The sequence below is a fragment of the Syngnathus leptorhynchus genome, chromosome 6 (genome assembly GCF_054491065.1).
Source record: "Syngnathus leptorhynchus isolate UIUO chromosome 6, UIUO_Slep, whole genome shotgun sequence".
Classification (NCBI taxonomy): domain Eukaryota; kingdom Metazoa; phylum Chordata; class Actinopteri; order Syngnathiformes; family Syngnathidae; genus Syngnathus; species Syngnathus leptorhynchus.
In genome coordinates this window covers 4,787,866-4,807,399 of record NC_141200.1, presented here as the reverse complement: position 1 = coordinate 4,807,399, position 19,534 = coordinate 4,787,866, and the positions used below count along the sequence as shown (strand labels likewise).

Here is a 19,534-nt window from a genome sequence, read left to right as displayed (position 1 = left end):
TTTAAGTTACGCCATGTCAATTACGAGGTCAAATGGAAGATTGCCTGAAATTTGAATCCCCTTGAAATAGCTCATTTTTATAACATCAAATAATCGGGTCTATATATCAGTTTGAATGGAAAAAAAAAGTCAATCCAGTAACACCCAAACTAAGCAGCTAAGTGGCAGCTTTTAGACTCACGCGACATACCAAATAAACTTATTGACCTCCTTAGTCCCCCCCCCCCTGCACTGCAAAACGTATTAATCCCTCCACTTCTCTGCTCAGCCATCTGTGACACTCCGAACCGAGTGACCTTGTGGAGAATCAGACCTGTAAATTAGCTTGAAACATTTGGCTAAAACCTATTCTCCTGGGGATCAGCTGTCAGCCCCCTGCGCGAGACTTGTTACCACCAGCAGCTTTATATAGAAATGTGTGAGAGGTGCACATTAATTGGGGGTGAAAACTAAACAGTTACTTCACGCAGCCTCCACAAAGTTCCTTTCATCTCATTAAATGTAAATGTCATTGTGGAACTTCCCTCAGATAAAAAAAATAAAATAAAATAAATTAGAATGTTGCTACTCAAAAGAAGCCGCTGATTAATGAAACTGCTACAGCATCACAATCGCAAATACTGATTTTAAAAGGGAACAAAGAAGTTGTATCCTTGGAACTCGCCCACAATCTCACTACCAGCTGCGTCATTCGAAAAAACACCGCAGAGAGGACGGACGGGGGCCTCGCTGGGTCGGGGTGCGTTCCAACGTACACCGCATGAAATCGCGTGTAGGGTCACATGCAAAAACATTTGCGCTTGGCGCTTTATGGGAACAGAAAACATATCATTTTGAAAAGTCTTGGAGCTCGCAGTGAACGGAGATTTAGTGCCGGATAAACAGCTGAGTGGCCTTGAGTGGCTAGCTTAGGCCGTGGTGAAACATAATTAGCTGTGTGACCATTAAACTGCTAAACCGGCTTCCCACAGGATAGTGGATTTAGACCTTCGTGGCAAGTTAATGGGCCATCGTGGAGACTTGAGACACAATTAGGTGACAATTTTTTTACTTTTTTTTTTTTTATTTACCTTGAGTAGGAGATTTGAACTAGAAATCCAATGAATCCCCCGCACCTCCCACACCCTGTCATCACCACCCTTTACGTCGCTGGCTGATTCGTTTGCGCTTGACCTAGTTAATGTCTCTTGAGAAGTGGTGGAGTTGAAAACACACACACACACACACACACACACACACACACACACACACACACACACACACACACACACACACACACACAAACAGTGCCCTTGCAGAGAACCTGGATTTTGAACATCTACAAAAGTAGATTTGTGTGAGGAGTTGGACTTAAATAAATACTGACTGACATAAATAACAGATGAATAGTCTAACAGTAAAAAAAAAAAAAAAAGGTTCCATCTTTTCTTGTTGGAGAAATCGGTGAAATGCAAATGGGGATCTTCTTTTCATTCCGATTCAACTACTAAATGTTGTGTGGAAGAAGAAAGTAGATGATTGCATGCATGTGTCCTTCCATGACGAGACTCATGAGAAGGTCTCATAAGGACAGATACAAATGATCCCTGTCAGATTTAGTGAAGGGAATGTTTTTAAAAGAAACCGCTAGTGAGGAAGCATGAAGCGGATTAGTGTCCTGTATGGAGAGTGATGGAAGAGGGGAGGGGTGGGGTAGGGGGGCATCATGTGGATGCCAAAATAAGCAAAAGTTGCAACAGGGGTGATCTGCGGACACATAGCAGCAGCAACAGGAAGTCAGAACCACGGAGTTGTGCAGAAGCTGTTTCGGCCACCTGTCTGTCACCCCAGACGCCTTATCTAACCCCGCAGGCACTCGGCCTTGCTTTATGTTATTACTCGAGCAAACGGTGGGAAAAAAAAAATTCCTGCAAGAATTCCGTCGTGTCCCCACTTGGCTGCTTAATGGATTCCACAGATGCAATGAATTCATCTGAGCGAACACTTCATGAACAATTGAATGTTGCGGTGAGTACGTCACAGATGCGCCCGCCTTGTGTCATTTGCCCTATTCGAAAATGTCAACCACTGCAATCTGTAAAACCACAAAGTAAAACCACTAAGACGCTCTCTTTAAATTCTACAAGTTGTTGCTAAAAGTATTGACACACAGGTAGTCCTCGCGTCTCACTTTTCTCAACACCTGATTTCCTTTCAAATATGCCAATGTCAAAAAAGGCAACCAGGAATTCAGACATTCATACATAAAAAAAAAAAAGGAATTTGATTAAAAAACACATGAGGATCAAGGACATGTTGCAAATGTCTTTTCCCCCAAATCTTACTTGTACAACTTCCAAAGTATTTGACCGAAGTGATTACGAGTGATTTTTGGAAAGTTGAGACAAAACAAAGTGATGAGCCACCTCAAGAACACTCGCTGTATCTGGAATAATGCCAGGTGCATTTTTTTCGTTTTTTTTTTTTAAAGGCTGGGATGAATCCAAACAAAACAGCCGCTTGAACGCTGCCTTCAAATGTTATGCAAGTGTTTGACTGGAGCAGCGTCATACAAGAAAGAAAAAAAAAAAAAAAGATATAACACCACTCTGAGGCTGCTATTGGTGAGGAGGCGGGTCGTTCCCAACTGGGGCATGGCCAAAGTCACATGTTAGCACAAGAAAGGGGGGGAAAAAAAACAAAAAACGTTAATGTTTCTATTTAACTTTCCCTTTGAGATTCCTGTGCTCTGCTGAGCAAAACTGGTCTGCTACTTCACTGCAGAATAAAGGTGAGCGTGAGGTCAGCACTGGACGACAGCGAGGGCGGGAAGAATATAAAGAGCACACAAGCCTGACGCGGAAATGGCAGGTGTACAAAACACTCAAAGCCAAACGTCTCAAAACATCGAGGCAGACCCAATGTGGTTGAGTAGATTCTTATCGAACTCGTTTGAACGCCATTTGCCCAACTCGACTAGATTCACAAGGTTGACAGCTGGAAGGTGCGTCAAGCTAGGCAGGTGTTTGACTAACAGCCACCTATCCAAACGGAACAATTTTTGCATAGCAAAGACTCATACCAGTCCTACCACTAACCACCGTAACAGTCCTTTCAAAGTTCTCGAGAATTCTTGACACATACGAGACGCACGTGACGCCGTCAGCGTTATTGGTGATTTAAAATCTAGTCTTGCATTGACGTAAAATTAAGATATTTGTAAAAATTATTTGGCCTACATTTTGGTAAGAAAAAAAATATTTGTAATTTTCTAATTGCAGATTTACATTGAAAAAATTTTTCTAATAATTCTCATATAAGATTGTAAGTAGCATAAAGCTTCAATTTTGCTATTCTTTTGTTTTGCTCACCACAACTACATTTACTTGGACCTATTAATAGACACGTACATATGAAATGAATTGCTATGAAACAGTCTTGATCACTGTCACATCACTTCAAGAGGAGATCTCACACGCCCACTTGGTGATTCCATTAAAGTGTTAGCAGAAGGGAGCGTGGGCAGTTTTTTTTTTTTTTCCAAGGGACATAAATTTGGTCATCAGCCATTTCATCCCATCGCCACGAGGGAGCCGCAACTCCAGTCGCTCGCGACGATCCTCTGCCTGCATCCAATTAAAATAGAATTAGAAGCTTTGGGTATTTGTTTTTCGCTGCCCCGAGATGACAACCGCAGGCATAACGAACGAGAGCTTTTGGGAAGTGCACTTGTAAAAGCCATCACAAATCCTGTTACATAATCGCTCACACTTAAATATTTCGACAAAGGCCACTCGCTTCGAACGTTACATCATTCCAGATCACAAATAATTCTAGAAGGCCGGTTACTTTTAATAGAATGTTGAAAAAGGCAAATTCGGTAATGTTGCAGCCCCACGTCGGGGATTTATCTAACGTGCTGTGGAGACCAGGCACTCATCTGTGTGTGGAGAGAGCGCAGGCTAGAACCCTTACATAACCCAGTTAAAATATACCCCAGTCACATGTAATGATCAGTCCTGCAGATAAATGTTGCTTGAACGCCCCTGGCACCTATTCGGACATCTGAGGGAGTGTGCACGTAAACACGCACGTTTGCGCACAAGGTCATAAATTCTTTTTTTGTCAGTGGTTCACTTGCCGGGCGGCTCGATGTGAACTGTCTGGAAAATGGTTCGGAGTTTTTCTTCTTGGGTGAGTCACATGTGACTGAGTTGGGTCGAGGAGAAGCCACGAGAGAGGGAGGGAGTGAGAGCGAGCACACGAGAGAGAGAGAGAGAGAGAGACAGAGAGAGAGAGGGAGGGGGGGCAACATGATAGCATTACTAAGTCCAACCCTTAAAAAAAAAAAATCACAAAAATGCCCCTCATGTCGCTTCTCCTGTGACTACATAAGCTTTTTGCCCAAGCACGCCAAAACTATTGCTATTGGCTGAGCCGCACGGGCCACCCGCCACGGGCACGAGTGCTGCGTTACAACCACCCCGCCCACTCATCCCACCCCGTCACATTTCTTCTGCGTCGCGATGCGGTTTCCATACAAGACACAAGTGCCGAAAGTTTTACGCACGACTGACGCAGAGACAGACATGTGAATGACTTATTACAAAAGATAGCACGGGGACTTGAAGCAGATGGCGAGGACTCTTCCTTCTCTGGCAATCTTAATAGTGAAACTATTATATAATCATGCTATAATGGACCTGACAGGCTGCGTGGACTCATGTACGTGCAGCATGTGCCTGTGGCTCGGGTCCACACTGTCGTCACTCACATGTTTATGCTTACATTTTAGTTTGCTGCACTGCTCTGGGGCCAAAACAATTTTTCCACCCTCAATATTGCCGCTGGGATTTGATATGTGATCAAGGTCCGCTTTTTGTGTACTACTAAAACACAAGGAAGGAATTAATCACTAAGGTCTTACGCTCGAATAAAAACGAATGAACCATGAATTGATATCAACGAAAGTAAGCGTTTGGCCTAGTTCCAAGATGTGTACGCCGTTGTGGGCGTGACCACAGTGGATCGATCAGCTTCTCATTCACTTTAAATTCAGCGTACAAGGGGCGCACATTCTTCGGCATGGCGGAAGTGCGTAAAGTGTCAAATAAACGGCCTTCTGTCCACCTGAATTCATTCCCAAACTCACTAAACAAGGCCTTGCAAAAAGCAAAACAATCGAGTTTTTATACCGCACACACATCCGCTAACTACCCAAAAAAAAGAGCCTTTTGATTAGCTGATAGTCAGACTATGACCGACTGAGTTAAAGAGACAAAAAAAAATTTTGTTGAACACAGAAGATAAGATGAACTAATTTGATGACTTCGAATCCTTTGACTTGCAGTATTCAAAGTTGTCACTCCAACACGAAAATCCTAAATAAATAAATCAAATACACAAGTAGCTGACACACCTACTGAAACAAAGTTTTGTATTTTTCTAAAATGTCAGCCTTCGCAATTGGAAATTTGCATTTTACTCCCTTTCAAAGTTGACTTGAGTCCAAACCTGGACTTAAATTGTGCCAAAATGACACTTGAGGATAAGCGGGGAGTACGACCTTAAGCTAGGGATCATGGAGCTGAATCACATATCAACATCATGTGGACAGCTGCCGGTAACAACACACATACACACACACACACACACACACACACACACACACACACACACACACACACACACACACACACACACACACACACACACACACACACACACACACACACACACACACACACACACACACACACACACACACACACACACACACACACACACACACACACACACACACACACACACACAAACAGAGCAGCACCCAAACACTCTCACCCGTATCCTCTTGCAGCACACTGGCAGGTAGCTGCACGTTGTGACCCTGAGGGTGTGTATTGGTGAAATTCAAGGTTCAGGTCAGGTGAAGGTGCCTGCAAGCTTTTGCAAAAGTAATTTCTTTTTCCATTCATATGATTAGCGCCCACAAAATGGCAGAAAAACGCTCGTTGGCAAAGGAAAGAGGCGGAGCAAATGTCCCACACCCGCCATGACAAAACAGACGTGAAAGCCTTTGCCACTAATTGAGAAAATGAAATGATATTAATAAAAGCAGACTCACACAGACAACTGTGGGAAGCAAAACAAGTCATCCTCTGTGACAAAATGACGCACCGCAAATGCCGACTCGTGACAAATGACTCATTTTGAATCCCCATGACAGAACGTGCCAGTGAAAAAAAACAAAACCCCAAATAAAACGTCAAAGGGGGATTGATTGACACATGGGTGTGAATGCATGCCACGTTTGCAACAAGCCGTATTTGAGAAAACGTTACTGGGGCAGCAATGAAAAGTCATCTGCTGGCACATAGGGCAAGGATTGACATTTGCTGACTTTAACTCAGATCAAAATGGATGCCCAGGATTTCTCAAAACCAATCAAAGTTTTAAATAAAAGATAAATAAATCTTTGAACGAGTATACCGTGCGCTTTTCATGTTCTCTGTGGGAAGACTGCAGTCTTTGGGTACATTTCAGAAAGGGTGTCAGCAGGTACTATGGGACTGACCCACCTTTTTATAACTCTTCTCAAGTGTTGTCATGGAAACACAATAAAGTTCCTATTCTGTGGGGACGAAGGAATATTTTGTCCTTAATGTAGCTGTATGAGCAAGAACTTGAGTTGAACAAAAAGATCACCAAGAGTCTTTTTCCTGAGTCATTTAGGAGTCAACGCGCTGCCCATTGTAAATTGTAAAATACAAATCGGGAGTCTGGCAGTGTCCAAAGACATCCTCTTTTATTTTTTTTTATCCTTTCCTTGAAGTGTTTCGCATGTGCTTGAACTGATGCTTTGATCCAAAATAAATGTCTTGTTTCCTGAGCTTTGAGAGAGAGAAGAGGGGGGTGATGCATTTACTGTGGCTTGGAGGCCTCTTGAAGACAAAAAGGGGAAATGAGAGTTTGCTCGGAAAGGTCCGTGTCGTCACCGAGTCTGGGGTCAGCGGAGGATATCTGGGGTTGGACGGCACAACGACGGGAAACCATTTGGAACCACCTCACAGCGCAATTAAAAATCCACCGCTGCTCTTTTTTAAAGTGACGTCTGTGGGTCAGTCCTAAAGACGTCATCGGGGAGGAGATAATGTGCCGATAAAATCCTCCCAAATTTTTTGTAACACCCTTTCGTGAACAAGCTAGAAGCAGTCACATTGCAGTTGAATCCAAACAATGGAGAGCAACAATTATTAAGCGACTGTGCTGAGCAAACCTGAATTGTAAAACTTGCAAACATGGTTTTGGATAGCGTCATCAAATCAACAACTTAACCGCAAAAAAACGCTGTCAAAACTTCTTGCCAGATGTCGTTCTGCATTTAATGTGCTGCTAAAAACTCATTTTCACTTGTAACCCAAATCACATGCAGCGTGAAGGAAGACACATTCTTTGACTCGCTTGGTTACGCCAAACATGGGAGACGGAGGACATGAGGCTGGTGTTTGACTTTGTGTTATCTCAGGACCACGTGATCACGTTTGCAGAGACAGACTTCATGACTCACTTGTGCCTTGGGGCTCGGCACGCTCGTCTGGACTCAACAGAGGGGGGGCTTCTTATCCGGGTAGGCAGATATATTAAGGTGTCGTTCGTAAACACATAATATAAAGTGCAACCAAGTGGCGCGCAATCCTCCGCCAAGGCCGAGCTTGTGTCAAAAGTGGTGGATAAATAAATATATAAATAAATACAATGATGTAGTTGTTTTTTTTTCTTTGTTATTAACAGACATCTTGCAGGTTTGTGGCGTGTGACAAGTAAACGTAGACGGCGCCAACGGTATTTTATGGTGGACTGCACTTTATTGCGGCATTTACCGACTTTTGAGCAAAGGCATACATTTGAATTTTCATACACGTGCGCAGTTAGAAAAGGGTGTTTGCGTCGATGGGGGAGTGAACACAGCTGACTTAAAAGCGGCGAATATCAAATCGCTCCCTTTAAATTCAGCACAGGAGAGGCACACTACATATCATTCATCCTTTTTGTTGACTCCATATTTGTTTAGTCAGTTCATAAAGATAGCAAAGCCATGGAACAAAGTTGTTTGATCGTGTGTGATTTTGTTCTTTTTTTTTATGTTCCCAATATGAGTACTATGCAAGTTAGCATGGACTTTTTTTTTTTTAAGTTGTCTGTTTTATTTGTTTTAATGACTTTATATTAAAAGTAACATTTCCAATATGTCCCTTGGAATGTACTAACTGAATAATCACATAATTACCGCAGTTGTATGGACTAAATGGTGCTTTGCCTCATGAAAGAAGCAGCTAATTCAAATGTGCAAACTCTAACCAATACTAGTTGTTCTTTAACTTGCTGACTGTGCATTTAAAAGACTGCACCACAAAAAAAGGCAGCCCATCATGGTGTCCAGATGACATAACGAGGAAGAACGCTTCTGGAATGCCCCCCCGCCCCCTAGCTTTAAAAAAAAAAACAAAAAAAAAAAACGGTTGACTTTTCGCCCAGCTGAAACGAAACCGAGCCGCGTGTTCACGTGTTTGTCTCATTTGCATCTCATTAACATATGTAAACCGATTTAGCCTATGGAGCGATTCCCACTCGCTGCGAACAAGCCTATTCGTCAGTCGGGCCCTCCACTTGAGCAAATGGGCGAGTCGGCCAGGCGCGGCCACGCCCCCGCAGACACGTTGTCTCGAGAGAAGCAACACGGGCTACTCGTTGGGTCGCAAGATCTCCGCATTCGCTCCGATCACGTACGGCACGTCTAACTCAGCTCCGGGTTCGAACACGCGTTCTAGTCACCCGTGCTGAACAAAGGAACAGGACCCGTCCGCTCCACAGTGGGAAGGTACGTGTCTACTTTATATTGCACATACTATCAAGTATCACTCTTGTCAAGATAGAAAAATCTGCTCATGATTAAGAACTGAAAATCCGATAGTACCAGAGGCATTCGGCGCATAGCACACAAATGCCGGGTGGAGTGGGATTAATAACGGGACACGTGGTGTGCTGCTATCAAGATAATGATTTCTTTCATTCTGCGTTTTTTTGTTTTTTTTTAGTGTGCTTTTTCTATTGTATAATCTCCCTTGTGCGTGTTGCCTAATTTACGCGTGCCATTGATGAGGAAGTCCATTGTGTCTGAACATCTGCCGATCGGACCTCATTTACTTTTTTTGGGTGAGAAAACGAGGTTGGACTGATTTATTTTCTTTATAACAATTATTATTTGTACGTTTTATGCGTTTAAAGTGTGTGTGTGTGGGGGGGATATCTTAATTAGAGAACCCCACCTTCACAGGTAAATGTAGATATTGAATATAGTCTGAATGTTGAGATCAAATACTTCTTTTTAGATATATATTGTTTTTTTTTACTGTATGATCCGTTTCAATCAACCTAGAAACACGTGCAATTTGCCACGTGTGTAAAGTGTGTGTTTTGTAACCTCAAATAGAACCGATCCAAATGAACCGATACATTCAAGTCATGTCACTGTAGTCGTATTTAATTGTGGCATTTATAAAGTCTTATCTGCCCACATTTGGGTTCTTCCTAATTTATAGTACAGACATTGAGGATTATAGTGCAGCATTATTGGATTATACGAGATTAAACTACGTAGGCGGTGGCAAACACGTTGCCCTTGTGGCATGTGTAAATCGCCGCACCCACCCCCCCCCCGTTACTCGGGTGTTATTAAATGTCTCTGTGTTCTTGAAAGTGAGCATTTTGTCTGGTTTTATTTTGGCTAAACTTCAAGATCAATTGATTTCTGTCTCTCTCTTGTCCATTGCAGCCGTTTGCCCTGTTGCGCAGCAACCTGGCCGCAGCTCAAACAATTTTCTCAGGTCATTTTACGGTTTTGTCTACTCTTGCAGTCACCCCCACCCAACCAGGTTCTTGTGAGATATGATCAGAGAGGGGGACAAAGAACCAGGGAGTCTTTTTTTTCCTAACAAATTTCACAGGAAGTGAGAGACATGGCAGGCGCAAAAGCATTTGAGCCTAGCCCAAAATAATCTTGCATGTTTCACTTGCTGCACTGCACATAGTGTGAAATCTGCTAATTACCCGTTAGAGACTAACAGATCTCTTTTTTTATTTTTGTCACCACATCTGAGGATCACTTGTGTTGATGGGGTGGGTTGGTGTTCAGCCGTCTGGGCCACTGGTCACCATGGTGGCAGACCCCCCCCCCCCCACACACACCCCCCTTGAAAAAACAAACCATGTTTATGAACGAGTGCAGAGTAAGCAAACAGCTCGAAGGCCTGCTGAGCAAAGCCGAATGTGTTAGAACACGCCGCTTTGTCCAGTTGTGATACTGGGATGTCACCGTGACAATGATTTGGAAAATTTGCGGCATGCACGGTGACTGCTGTGAGGGCTTTTTGGGCGATTGCCACACTTGTCTTTGTGTTCACTGGCTCAGGTGTTAAATCTGCTAAACAAACAGGTCATCATCACCATCTGCTCAAACTGCCGAGGTGGAGATGTTGGATTGAGTTTTCCAATTTTACATTTCACGTCCAATCATTTTGGGGTGATATTAATGAAGAACTCTTTTTTTTTTTTTTTTAGGTCAGTGATGGTGAATGGTAGTTAAAACCTGCAGCCAAGGATGTCTGCGACAGATTCGGATAACTCCATCGACTGGCTGGCTAGCGACACAGAGGACAGCACTAGCGAGCAGGAGTCGGAGAGGACTCGCAACCAGTCGGACTCTCCTACGACCGACAGCCGCTGGAGCCAGGAGGCGTCCACAAGGGGGCGTCCTTCCAGCTGCATCGAAACATGGGGAAGGAACGCCACTGAACTGTGTAAAACACAACAAGGCGAGAAGACCAAGCGACGCCACAGCTTCGCCGAGGATGAAGGAGGACAGATCATTTCCAGTCAGTCTGAGAAGGGGCGACTTTTCACCCGAAAGGTGAGCGCCTCCCGTGAATAACATCGGGCAAAACGGGGGCCCGTGCCCTCTGACCGGTATCGACTGCCTGACATTTTTACAAGTCCCTCATGAATGACATGATGCGCTGTGAAGACCCACCTCAACTCACCAGAGTCAGCAGAGTTAGTCATCGTTTCTGCTATAAATCTTCCTCGCAAAACAAGGGGGCGGAGCCACGGGGGCTGAGTCACGTCTCGAAACTGTTAACCGTTTAAACCGAAGAGCCATTAAAAGCCTCACTTTAATTCATTTATTCCACTCAAAATAGTCGACCTGGCCAAAGTATACACACTGGAACAGTTCACACTGGTCTTGCGTGTGTTTTGCAAAAGCTGGATAGTTATAGCCACGCCCCCTTTGTCAACAGAATGACATCATATCACCGGAACACGGTGTTCTATTTATCCACGAGAACGGTAAACAAAGGAAAAATATGAAGGACATCCGTCATGGTGGCTTCTCTCTTCCTGACATGATTGTTTGATTTATTAGATGCTTTTAGAGCTTTTAACAGCCTTACAATTGGCAGTGATGATTCTCTATTGAATTATTGACCGACTGCAGTGCGTCTACATTTTCGCCACCGCTACTCTTTTCCAAATATTAGATCAAGCAAATTGAAGTCATTTGATTGAAACACAAACCGAATCGAACTGAATTATTTTGTGTATAAAAGGCTAAAGACAAATATGGTCTTGTTTTTCAGTGCATGGAGCTGCAATGTTACATTCAGCCTTTGTCATCTATCTTGAATGGCCTTCGTTCAGGAAGATACCGAGAACGTAAGTCTCCTAATTTGTGTACTTTGTGCGTGCGTGCGTAAAGAAATGCAAATGAATACATGTTTTAACGATTAATACACACCACAAAATAGAGGGGGTTGGGTATAACACATTTAAAGTTTCAGCAACTTGACAAGAGGCAATGTCAGACTAAGGCCATCACTTTTAAACGAGATGCCTGGACAAAGTGAGAACATAGCGTTCCACATTTATACATGGCGAGAAGCCACTCTTAATTATGGGTCTGATAAGTCGAGAAAAGGGAAGAATGGCGTCATGTTCAGACAGCCTGTTCACTTTATGATCCCAAAACCTTATGTGACCCTACACTACCCGGCCACAGGGAGAGGCGGAGCCCGTTTTAAATCACATGAACACACTGCACGTTTTACGTAAGGCATCTGTACTGCACACTTTCCTTTGTCCTGCCGTCACCTCGGCTCATGTATTACAACACTTTGCTTCTCCAGGACTCAGCAGTTTCCAAGAGAGTGTTGCCATGGACAGAATCCAAAGGATCCTGGGTGTTCTGCAAAATCCCTACTTAGGGTATGTGTCTATAACTACTTAAATACACGCTACAATCCTCATCTTTATATTTTATTGTTAAGAAAACTTTCTATAAGAATTTGGTGGGCACATGTGGGATTTGTTAGGAATTTGTGAAGTCAAAGGTCGCTTGGGGCCGAGAGACCACCTGGCTCACACTTTCTGTCAATCCAGAAGTGCGTGATGGGGTCAAGTTCTCCCTCATGCACAAATCTCAGCCAAGTATGATCTTAAGGACGTGGCGGGCTTTCTGTATGGAGAATTCAGCTTTGCAAAATATTGTAAACAAAGTATTTTGCTATGAATAAAAATCTGGATTGTGTGGGGAGGGATGCAAACATTTGTGTGTTCTTATGAAAAAAAAAAAGAAATTTGCAAATGCAGAATCGCAAACAGCCGAGGGTTCACTGTACACATTGGCAGTCAAAAGAAATGTTTACCGATCTGAAAGCTGAATCCTAAATACGAGCTAGCATCGCTCCACTTCTGGAAACTTCTAGAAATTGCGATTGCCGTGCAGCCTTAAATCCAACATGGCTGGTATACATGGCACGCAGCGGGTAATAACCCTTACCCCTCCCTCAACATACACTTTCAAGATAAATTTACTGCAGTGATTGCAGGGTCTCGCTGCAGTCGGGCATCTCGTTAAAAATGAATAAGGCTCCATGTGGGAGCGGCACTCTAGACTCGGCTTGATTAGATGCTATAATGGCGTGTGAGATCACCGCTTGTGGAAGCAGAGCGATTCTTTCATGTTATTATTGTACGTGCGTACCATAGACTAGACTATTTGTTACCGACTGGTATCTTGTTAGTTTCCTTTTTACGCACGAGTCGATCCAAAATCTGGCTTTACAAAGCTAGCTATGTTCAATTTTTGACTTCAAAGAAAGGCAATTGTATTGTTTTGGTACTTATTAAGTTTCATGAGAGATACAGTAACCACAGTACATTCCTCTGGGAAATTGACTATGTTGTGACTCAGTGCAACAAAGGAAACAATACATGTGACGGGGGGGAGAGTCAAATGAAAAGCAGATATCTCGGAATGATTTTGAATAACAAATACAAGGTAAATTAAAAAACGTAAAAAATAGATGTACATACTTTTAGGTGGACAGCTACCAAATATGACAAGTGGAAAAACATAAAAAAAAAAAAAGTATATGCAAGGTGCATTTATGAGCACAAAGATAATTAAATGACGAGCTCTCAAAAAGGCATGTTTTGATGCAGCTCTTATGTGATCTCCATTAAAATATACAAAAACCTTTCCCTCTTCATAACTGCTGTATGTATCATTTCCAATAAGCTACGACAGAAACAGTAGTCTCCAAACAATACATGTCATTTACTCTGACAGTCTAAGAATGAAACAGCGGCTTCATTTCCATACCGCGTGCAACGTGCTGCTACTTTTGACATCGGCTTTAGTGAGCGCACGCTAATTGATGCCTTTAGCGGCCAGCTGCCGCCGTCATCGCGGAGACAAAGAGTGGGTGTGGCAGCCTTCCCCGTAGATAGTCTGGGTCGGTGCTGGAAGGTAGATCTAAATCCCCTCTTGCCCCCCCCCCCTTGCCCTCTGCGGCGGCTCGGCGCTGCCAGCTGGCAGCTCCGACAGCCGCACAATGGCAGATAGGATCAAAGTGACTTTTCTAGCAGTCACTGTTACAGATAATCTTTCACATGAATTTAACATGCCTTGAAAGGAGTAAGGAAAGAAGGTCCCGATCATATGACACCGGTTAATCCCTGCCCACCATCTGGTTTTGATGGGCTGGAAATTAAAGGGTCGCCACGTTCCGCCCGCCCCCGATGAGAAATGCGTCACGGCGACTCGATTATTTACACGGTGACGCTGTCGGAAAGCGTGGCGGCTTTGGTGCTTTAAATTTAGAGGCTAGTGGAACTGTTCTACACGAGGCCACGTGTGAGAGCCAAACATGTGAGAAATGTACCGAGGAGAATTTTTCCTCCCCACACATGGAGCGCAGGCTATTTTGTGAGAGAGCGTAATTGTTCACTTGCCTCTTTGAGAGTGCATATTTCCTGTGTGAGCTTAAAAGACAGATAAGATTTCACCGCCGAGGTTGGCAAGAGACTCACATTCGTGCAGCCATAGCTCATAAATTATGATATCGGTTTTTTCTCATTCCATTTTTTTTCTTCCTTTTTTTCCAGGGAGAAATACATCAGTATAATTCTGAAAATGGAACAAATGCTGAAGAGTTGGTTCCCCAACATAACCCCCATCCACCAACTGGCTGTCGTCACCCACACAGAGGAAGCCGTTCCTAACAAGAAACCCAAGGTACAGTTCGGGTATTGCAAAAAAAAAAAAAAAGTTGCTTCATTTTAGAAAGCTTCGCTGTCAAGAACGTATGGTTGACAACACGAGGAAATGGGGATTAAAATTCTCGTATTACTCAATCACTGGTCTAAGACCGTTAAGGGAAGATTGGAAGCTATTTTTACAGACATACAGTGTTACAGTCTCATGTTCCGTGTGAACAATCGCACAGGAGAAAAGGTAATTTGGAAGGTGTGTCCTGAAGTGAATATTAAAGGTCAGAACATTCTGTGACTTTCTATTGCCAAGGTGTAACACACCCTCATGTTTTTTTACATGTTGCCTCACTTCTCTTGGGCAACTACTACTTTGATACATGATAACACTGACGCAGCTAGAAATAAGGTGTGCTAGCTTTTGGGTATTTTCTAAATTTTCCAGGATTTTTTTTTTTTCCCCCGCCCACATCCGTCGCTCCCCCTTAAGGAACATATAATGCATGTTAATCAGCATTTTCGGAAGAAATTTGCAAGTTGGTAAAAAAAAAAAGGTTTTGAAATATTCTTTGTAAAAGATGCCAACCATATTGGCAGTTACATTTTTAAGGTTATCTTGAGATTAGCGTCATAAGTCACAACGTAAAACCATTATTTTTTTTCTAACATCCTTATCTTATTTTGTCATCGTATCGTCATTTCTGTGCCGAGCCTGGCCTAAAAGATGACTTCTGTCTCAAGGCTTTTCGAATTCCGTGGCTTAATGAGTTCCCCCAAAATATGTCAAAATCAGTGTTACGGTAAAACAAAAGAAAGTTTTTTTTCAAGGTTTTTTTTTTTTTCAGACCAGACATGCGCATTATGTCTCACGTCTAGACAAAATACATAGGCGGCATGATTCAGCACATTCTTTTCAATTCCTCCTTTACATAAAACCTGCTTGCGCTTATCAATAGGACACATTCTATATGAACTGACAAGAACACTGACTTGTTGATGAAACTAATCTACATATTTATTTTTGTATTTATTTTTCCTCAACAGCTTTCCCCTGTGACGCCAACTGCAGCAGTGAGCCCCGTCACCATCAGCGATACCCCGCTGGCCGCCAACCCCTTACGAGTCACCGACCTCACACCTCCCGGAGCGTACTCGGCCAGCAACCTGAAATGGCTCCACACGTCTCCCATCTGCTCCGCGACAGCCGAGCAAGGCCAGGGCGCACCTCGGCACGTGGCGTCCCCGAGAGACTTAACGCAGGACAGCGCCGTGTCCTCCAGCACAGATCGTTCCGCTAACACAGACCCTGTGCCCAGCGGGCCTCCGCCCGGTAAAATCAACGCCCCGTGTCTAGAGCGCCTCCTCAAGTCGACAGAAAGCATCATCGCCCGCAAGGAGACGTCGGCTTTGACGGACAGCAGCTGGTCTTAGTCCACATGGGGAGGGGGGGGGAAGGACTGCTTACCCTGCAGCAAAACCTTGACTACTCTACCAGGGAGGCCAGTTTAGCTCGCTTCACCCATTCCAGCCTTCAGGGGAGACTTGAGCCTTCAAAAGGGACGTGACAAGTTTACTTTTTAGAGTGGAGGACAAACGTGTTGTACCATCTGAGGGGGAATGCGCGCTCTGACACGACAAGTGTCTGCTGCCGATCCCCTTTTTCAATGACTTAGTGTTGTTTTGTCATTTGCACTCTTGGGTAGCTTTTTTTTTTTTTTTTTGAGGGAAGGGAGGAGAGCAATTTTACCCAAACTGGAGCGGCGTGCCACTGTCGGTCTGACGGGTCCGTTTGATTGTTTGTGAAAGCGCCAACTTGCCTGCGAGGTGAACGAAGTCAGCAGCGATCGACATTCATGTTGTGCTGAAATGTGACATTATTTTCTCTTTCTCATGACTCCGCTCTGTTAAGTTTATTTTTGTGACTGTTACTCATTTTCATACTTTGAAAATAAGTCTTTTTATTTTGGTACAACTCTTCTACCTCAGCGGGCGCCACATCACAGTCGACGGGCGAGCGAAGGAATGTGAACGCATCGCTCGCCCTCTCCGGACACCTCAGCGGATCAGCAGTGAATCCGCCGACAAAAAAAAAAAAACCCAGTGAGCTCTGAAGCACGAGCCGCCCTGCTCGGTCGGGGACGTTCCCACCGCGGGGATCCTCGAGTGGTGCCATTGTAAGGAATGTCCACTTTGAGTCTCCCAGTAGAAGGCAAACAGTGCCTGTAATGTCAAGCTGTGCCTGCACGCCGGTGTAATAAAGCGAGAGAAGTGTCGGGATTTCCTGCTTCGAGGCTGGATTGTACAAATCAGGAATTGTCACTCTCCTGCCATTCATTCATTTGGAAAGCGTAAATTATTCAGTTCTTGCCAACCCATTTCTGTGGTGAAGTAGAACAATTCTTATGTTTTGCCACAGAACTCAGACAGTATCAGGGGCAAGATTGTTCCCTGTGTAAGACCGACAGAGATGTTGGCGATTTACTCTGAAAAGTGGCCTTTATAGTGTGAATTTTATACTTTCAAAATAAATGTGTATATATTTGTTCAATGCAAACTGATTGTTGTTTGTTTTTATTGGGTACCATTCAGAAATGGATTGACTAACTTTACTAGTAATTTTTCAACTGTATTGGTACAGCTACAGTAAATGAAAATTGGAAAATCATACTTAGTTGATCATTTGCCCCTAACATTGAGCTCAATATAGAAATTCTGGAAACCATTTTCAGTATGATGCAATGCAGTTTGGCACCACAACAAATAATAAGTCAATATATTCATAAAATAAAAGGATTAATACAATTCTTGCATCACATTGGATGGTGTATCATATACTGTGGTTTACAAATGACGAAGGAAATGCTTCTAGATTTCAAGTTTTCATACTCCACACAAAAATGTATCTCAAAATTATCTTTGCACAGGTATGAACAGAATACACAATACTTGCATGTAAAGAGAGAGCGTGACCTTTCAGCCAACAGACTGTCTGCTGGTACCACATTAGAAACGGAATACTGCCCTCTATAGGCGAAAATAGCTTGATATTTACTAATGTCGTCTACTAATATTACAAAAAAAGTTACACAACCAGTCAATAAATTGATAAGGTTTAGTCTCACATTGCAAGAAAAAAAAAATCTAATTTCTTTGTCAGTCTTAGATGAAAAGAGCCGAGTGACAGGAAACAAAAAGGTCTCTTACCCAGACTGCACTGCGCGGCTGGTGAGACAGGGGGGGGGCTAAGTCTGGGGGCACATGCGTGCGTCCAAGGACAGCTGGCACGGCTCCGCCTCGCAGACAGGAAGTGGTCCTGAATGATAGGAAGAGCTGCATCAACAAAAAAGGCACCTGTCTCACGGAACAGATCACGCATTGTGTACATTGTGATACAGCTGCACTGGCCATGACGTGCTCGAAAAAAACGCAGAGAACAAAAGGGCATAGAACATAAATGTCACTTTAAAAGGATTTCGGTTGCATATAAAGACAATTTATAGGGTTTCGCGTCTAAACAAAACACGGACACGTTGGAGAAGAATGTTTCCTGGAGGAAACTTGCATGTATGTTCCTGAGTGTCATTTTCTGGGGAAAAGCCACAAGTGACCCTGGAACATATGCATGAAGTGAATCATGAAAGCTTTAAGATTCCAGTCATCACACACTGCTTTTCATATTTTTTTTTTTCTAAACCCCTGATGTGTCTCTGAGAAGGTAAAAAGTGTCCCTTTTGTTCAATGCATATCAAATCGCCGCAGCGGAGAAATACAAAGAGTAAAGAAGAATGGTAGCTGGTTTCAAATGCAAAGTGCTGGACTTGTTTTGATCTCAAGCTGAGTGTGAAATGGTGGTGAGTCAGAGTTGAGGAGGCGACATGCTAACATTCATTCATTCGTTCGTTCAGTATGTACTGCAGCTGCTTATTTACATTTCCAATTGCTGCCACCTTGCAGCTTAATATGACCACAATCTTTTCTCGCTTTCCGAGCGGCGTGCTAAACGGCTTCGGGCCGTTTGCAAATCCTTGCGTCGATATTGGTAAATCGTATAAAAGCTCTGCTTGCACGGGAGATGATCAATAGCGAATCTTATTTATTATTTAGAAGTTTGTTGCACGGTATATCGGTGGCGGTAAATCAATATTGTCCCTCAGCGATATTGCGGTGGGAATATTCGTCTTCACTCTCCTGTGCATTCTGCAGCTTCACCATTGATTTTAGTTTCCCCCCCCCAAAAAAATAATTACATTACACCTACACGCATTGTTATTCACTGCGGATCTTACGTAGGAATATGTTTCGATTCAAAGACGTGAGCGAAAGCAGGGGGAACGTCGGCATTTACCGCAACCTCATCGGCGAGCGACCGGCGAGCGGCTTGAGTGGGGCTGTGATGTAATGACCCCCCCCCCGACGGCGAGGACAGAATAGCTCCTGTTACATGAGCCGTATCAGACCACAGTGTCACGCTTGACTGGGGGCCCGTCACAATGCTACAAAAGGAGCCGACTCGGTGGGACCTGGCTCAAATATTTCCAGCCGCCGGCCCAAAAATGAACTGGATACAAACGGGAGATGTGAAAAGCTTTCAAACTGTGTTGGGAGCTTGAGCAGTTTTTATGCCAAAAGTATTTATTAGCTGAAAATGAAACATGCAAGTATGCACCTTCTATATTAATCACGATTGATATTAGAACTGGAGGCCTTGGGGTAAAAGTGTCTACAAGATTAGTGATGGAGTCTTTTGAAGCCTTGTTAGAACTAATGTTGTACAGAACACAACTTGGTCAGTCAATCATATCACATTAACAGCCTCAGAGAGAATATTACCACCAATTACACACAGGCCATATTAATCAAATAACTGAAGATTTGAAAAGAAAAAAAAAAAAATTACAGTGACATATTAAGAGCACGGCACCTAAATATGGCCCGACTTCATTAAAGC

The 19,534-nt window shown here is 43.5% G+C and overlaps 2 protein-coding genes across 8 annotated transcripts in view; one reads left to right on the top strand and one right to left on the bottom strand.

The window, feature by feature from the left end:
* The window catches only part of ca12 (carbonic anhydrase 12), a 50,033-nt gene that overhangs the window by 28,117 nt on the left and 2,382 nt on the right, over positions 1-19,534 (bottom strand). For all 3 annotated transcript variants that reach the window (XM_085913492.1, XM_085913493.1, XM_085913494.1), the window contains exon 3: positions 17,791-17,899. The gene's annotated coding sequence lies outside the window, so the exon portion shown is untranslated. The remainder of the gene's footprint in view (positions 1-17,790; positions 17,900-19,534) is intronic.
* ciartb (circadian associated repressor of transcription b) lies at positions 8,649-17,140 on the top strand. 5 transcript variants are annotated; one of them, XM_085913502.1, is made up of 7 exons: positions 8,649-8,857; positions 9,812-9,863; positions 10,602-10,945; positions 11,673-11,748; positions 12,219-12,297; positions 14,482-14,611; positions 15,631-17,140. In XM_085913502.1, exons 3-7 carry the CDS (start codon positions 10,637-10,639, stop codon positions 16,015-16,017), a joined length of 981 nt encoding a protein of 326 aa, XP_085769628.1. In that variant the 5' UTR covers positions 8,649-8,857; positions 9,812-9,863; positions 10,602-10,636; the 3' UTR covers positions 16,018-17,140. The 5 variants fall into 5 exon arrangements, with proteins under 5 accessions (XP_085769628.1, XP_085769629.1, XP_085769627.1 ...); XM_085913503.1 differs by having other exon boundaries at positions 10,597-10,945; XM_085913504.1 differs by lacking the exon at positions 8,649-8,857 and adding an exon at positions 8,884-9,192 and having other exon boundaries at positions 10,597-10,945.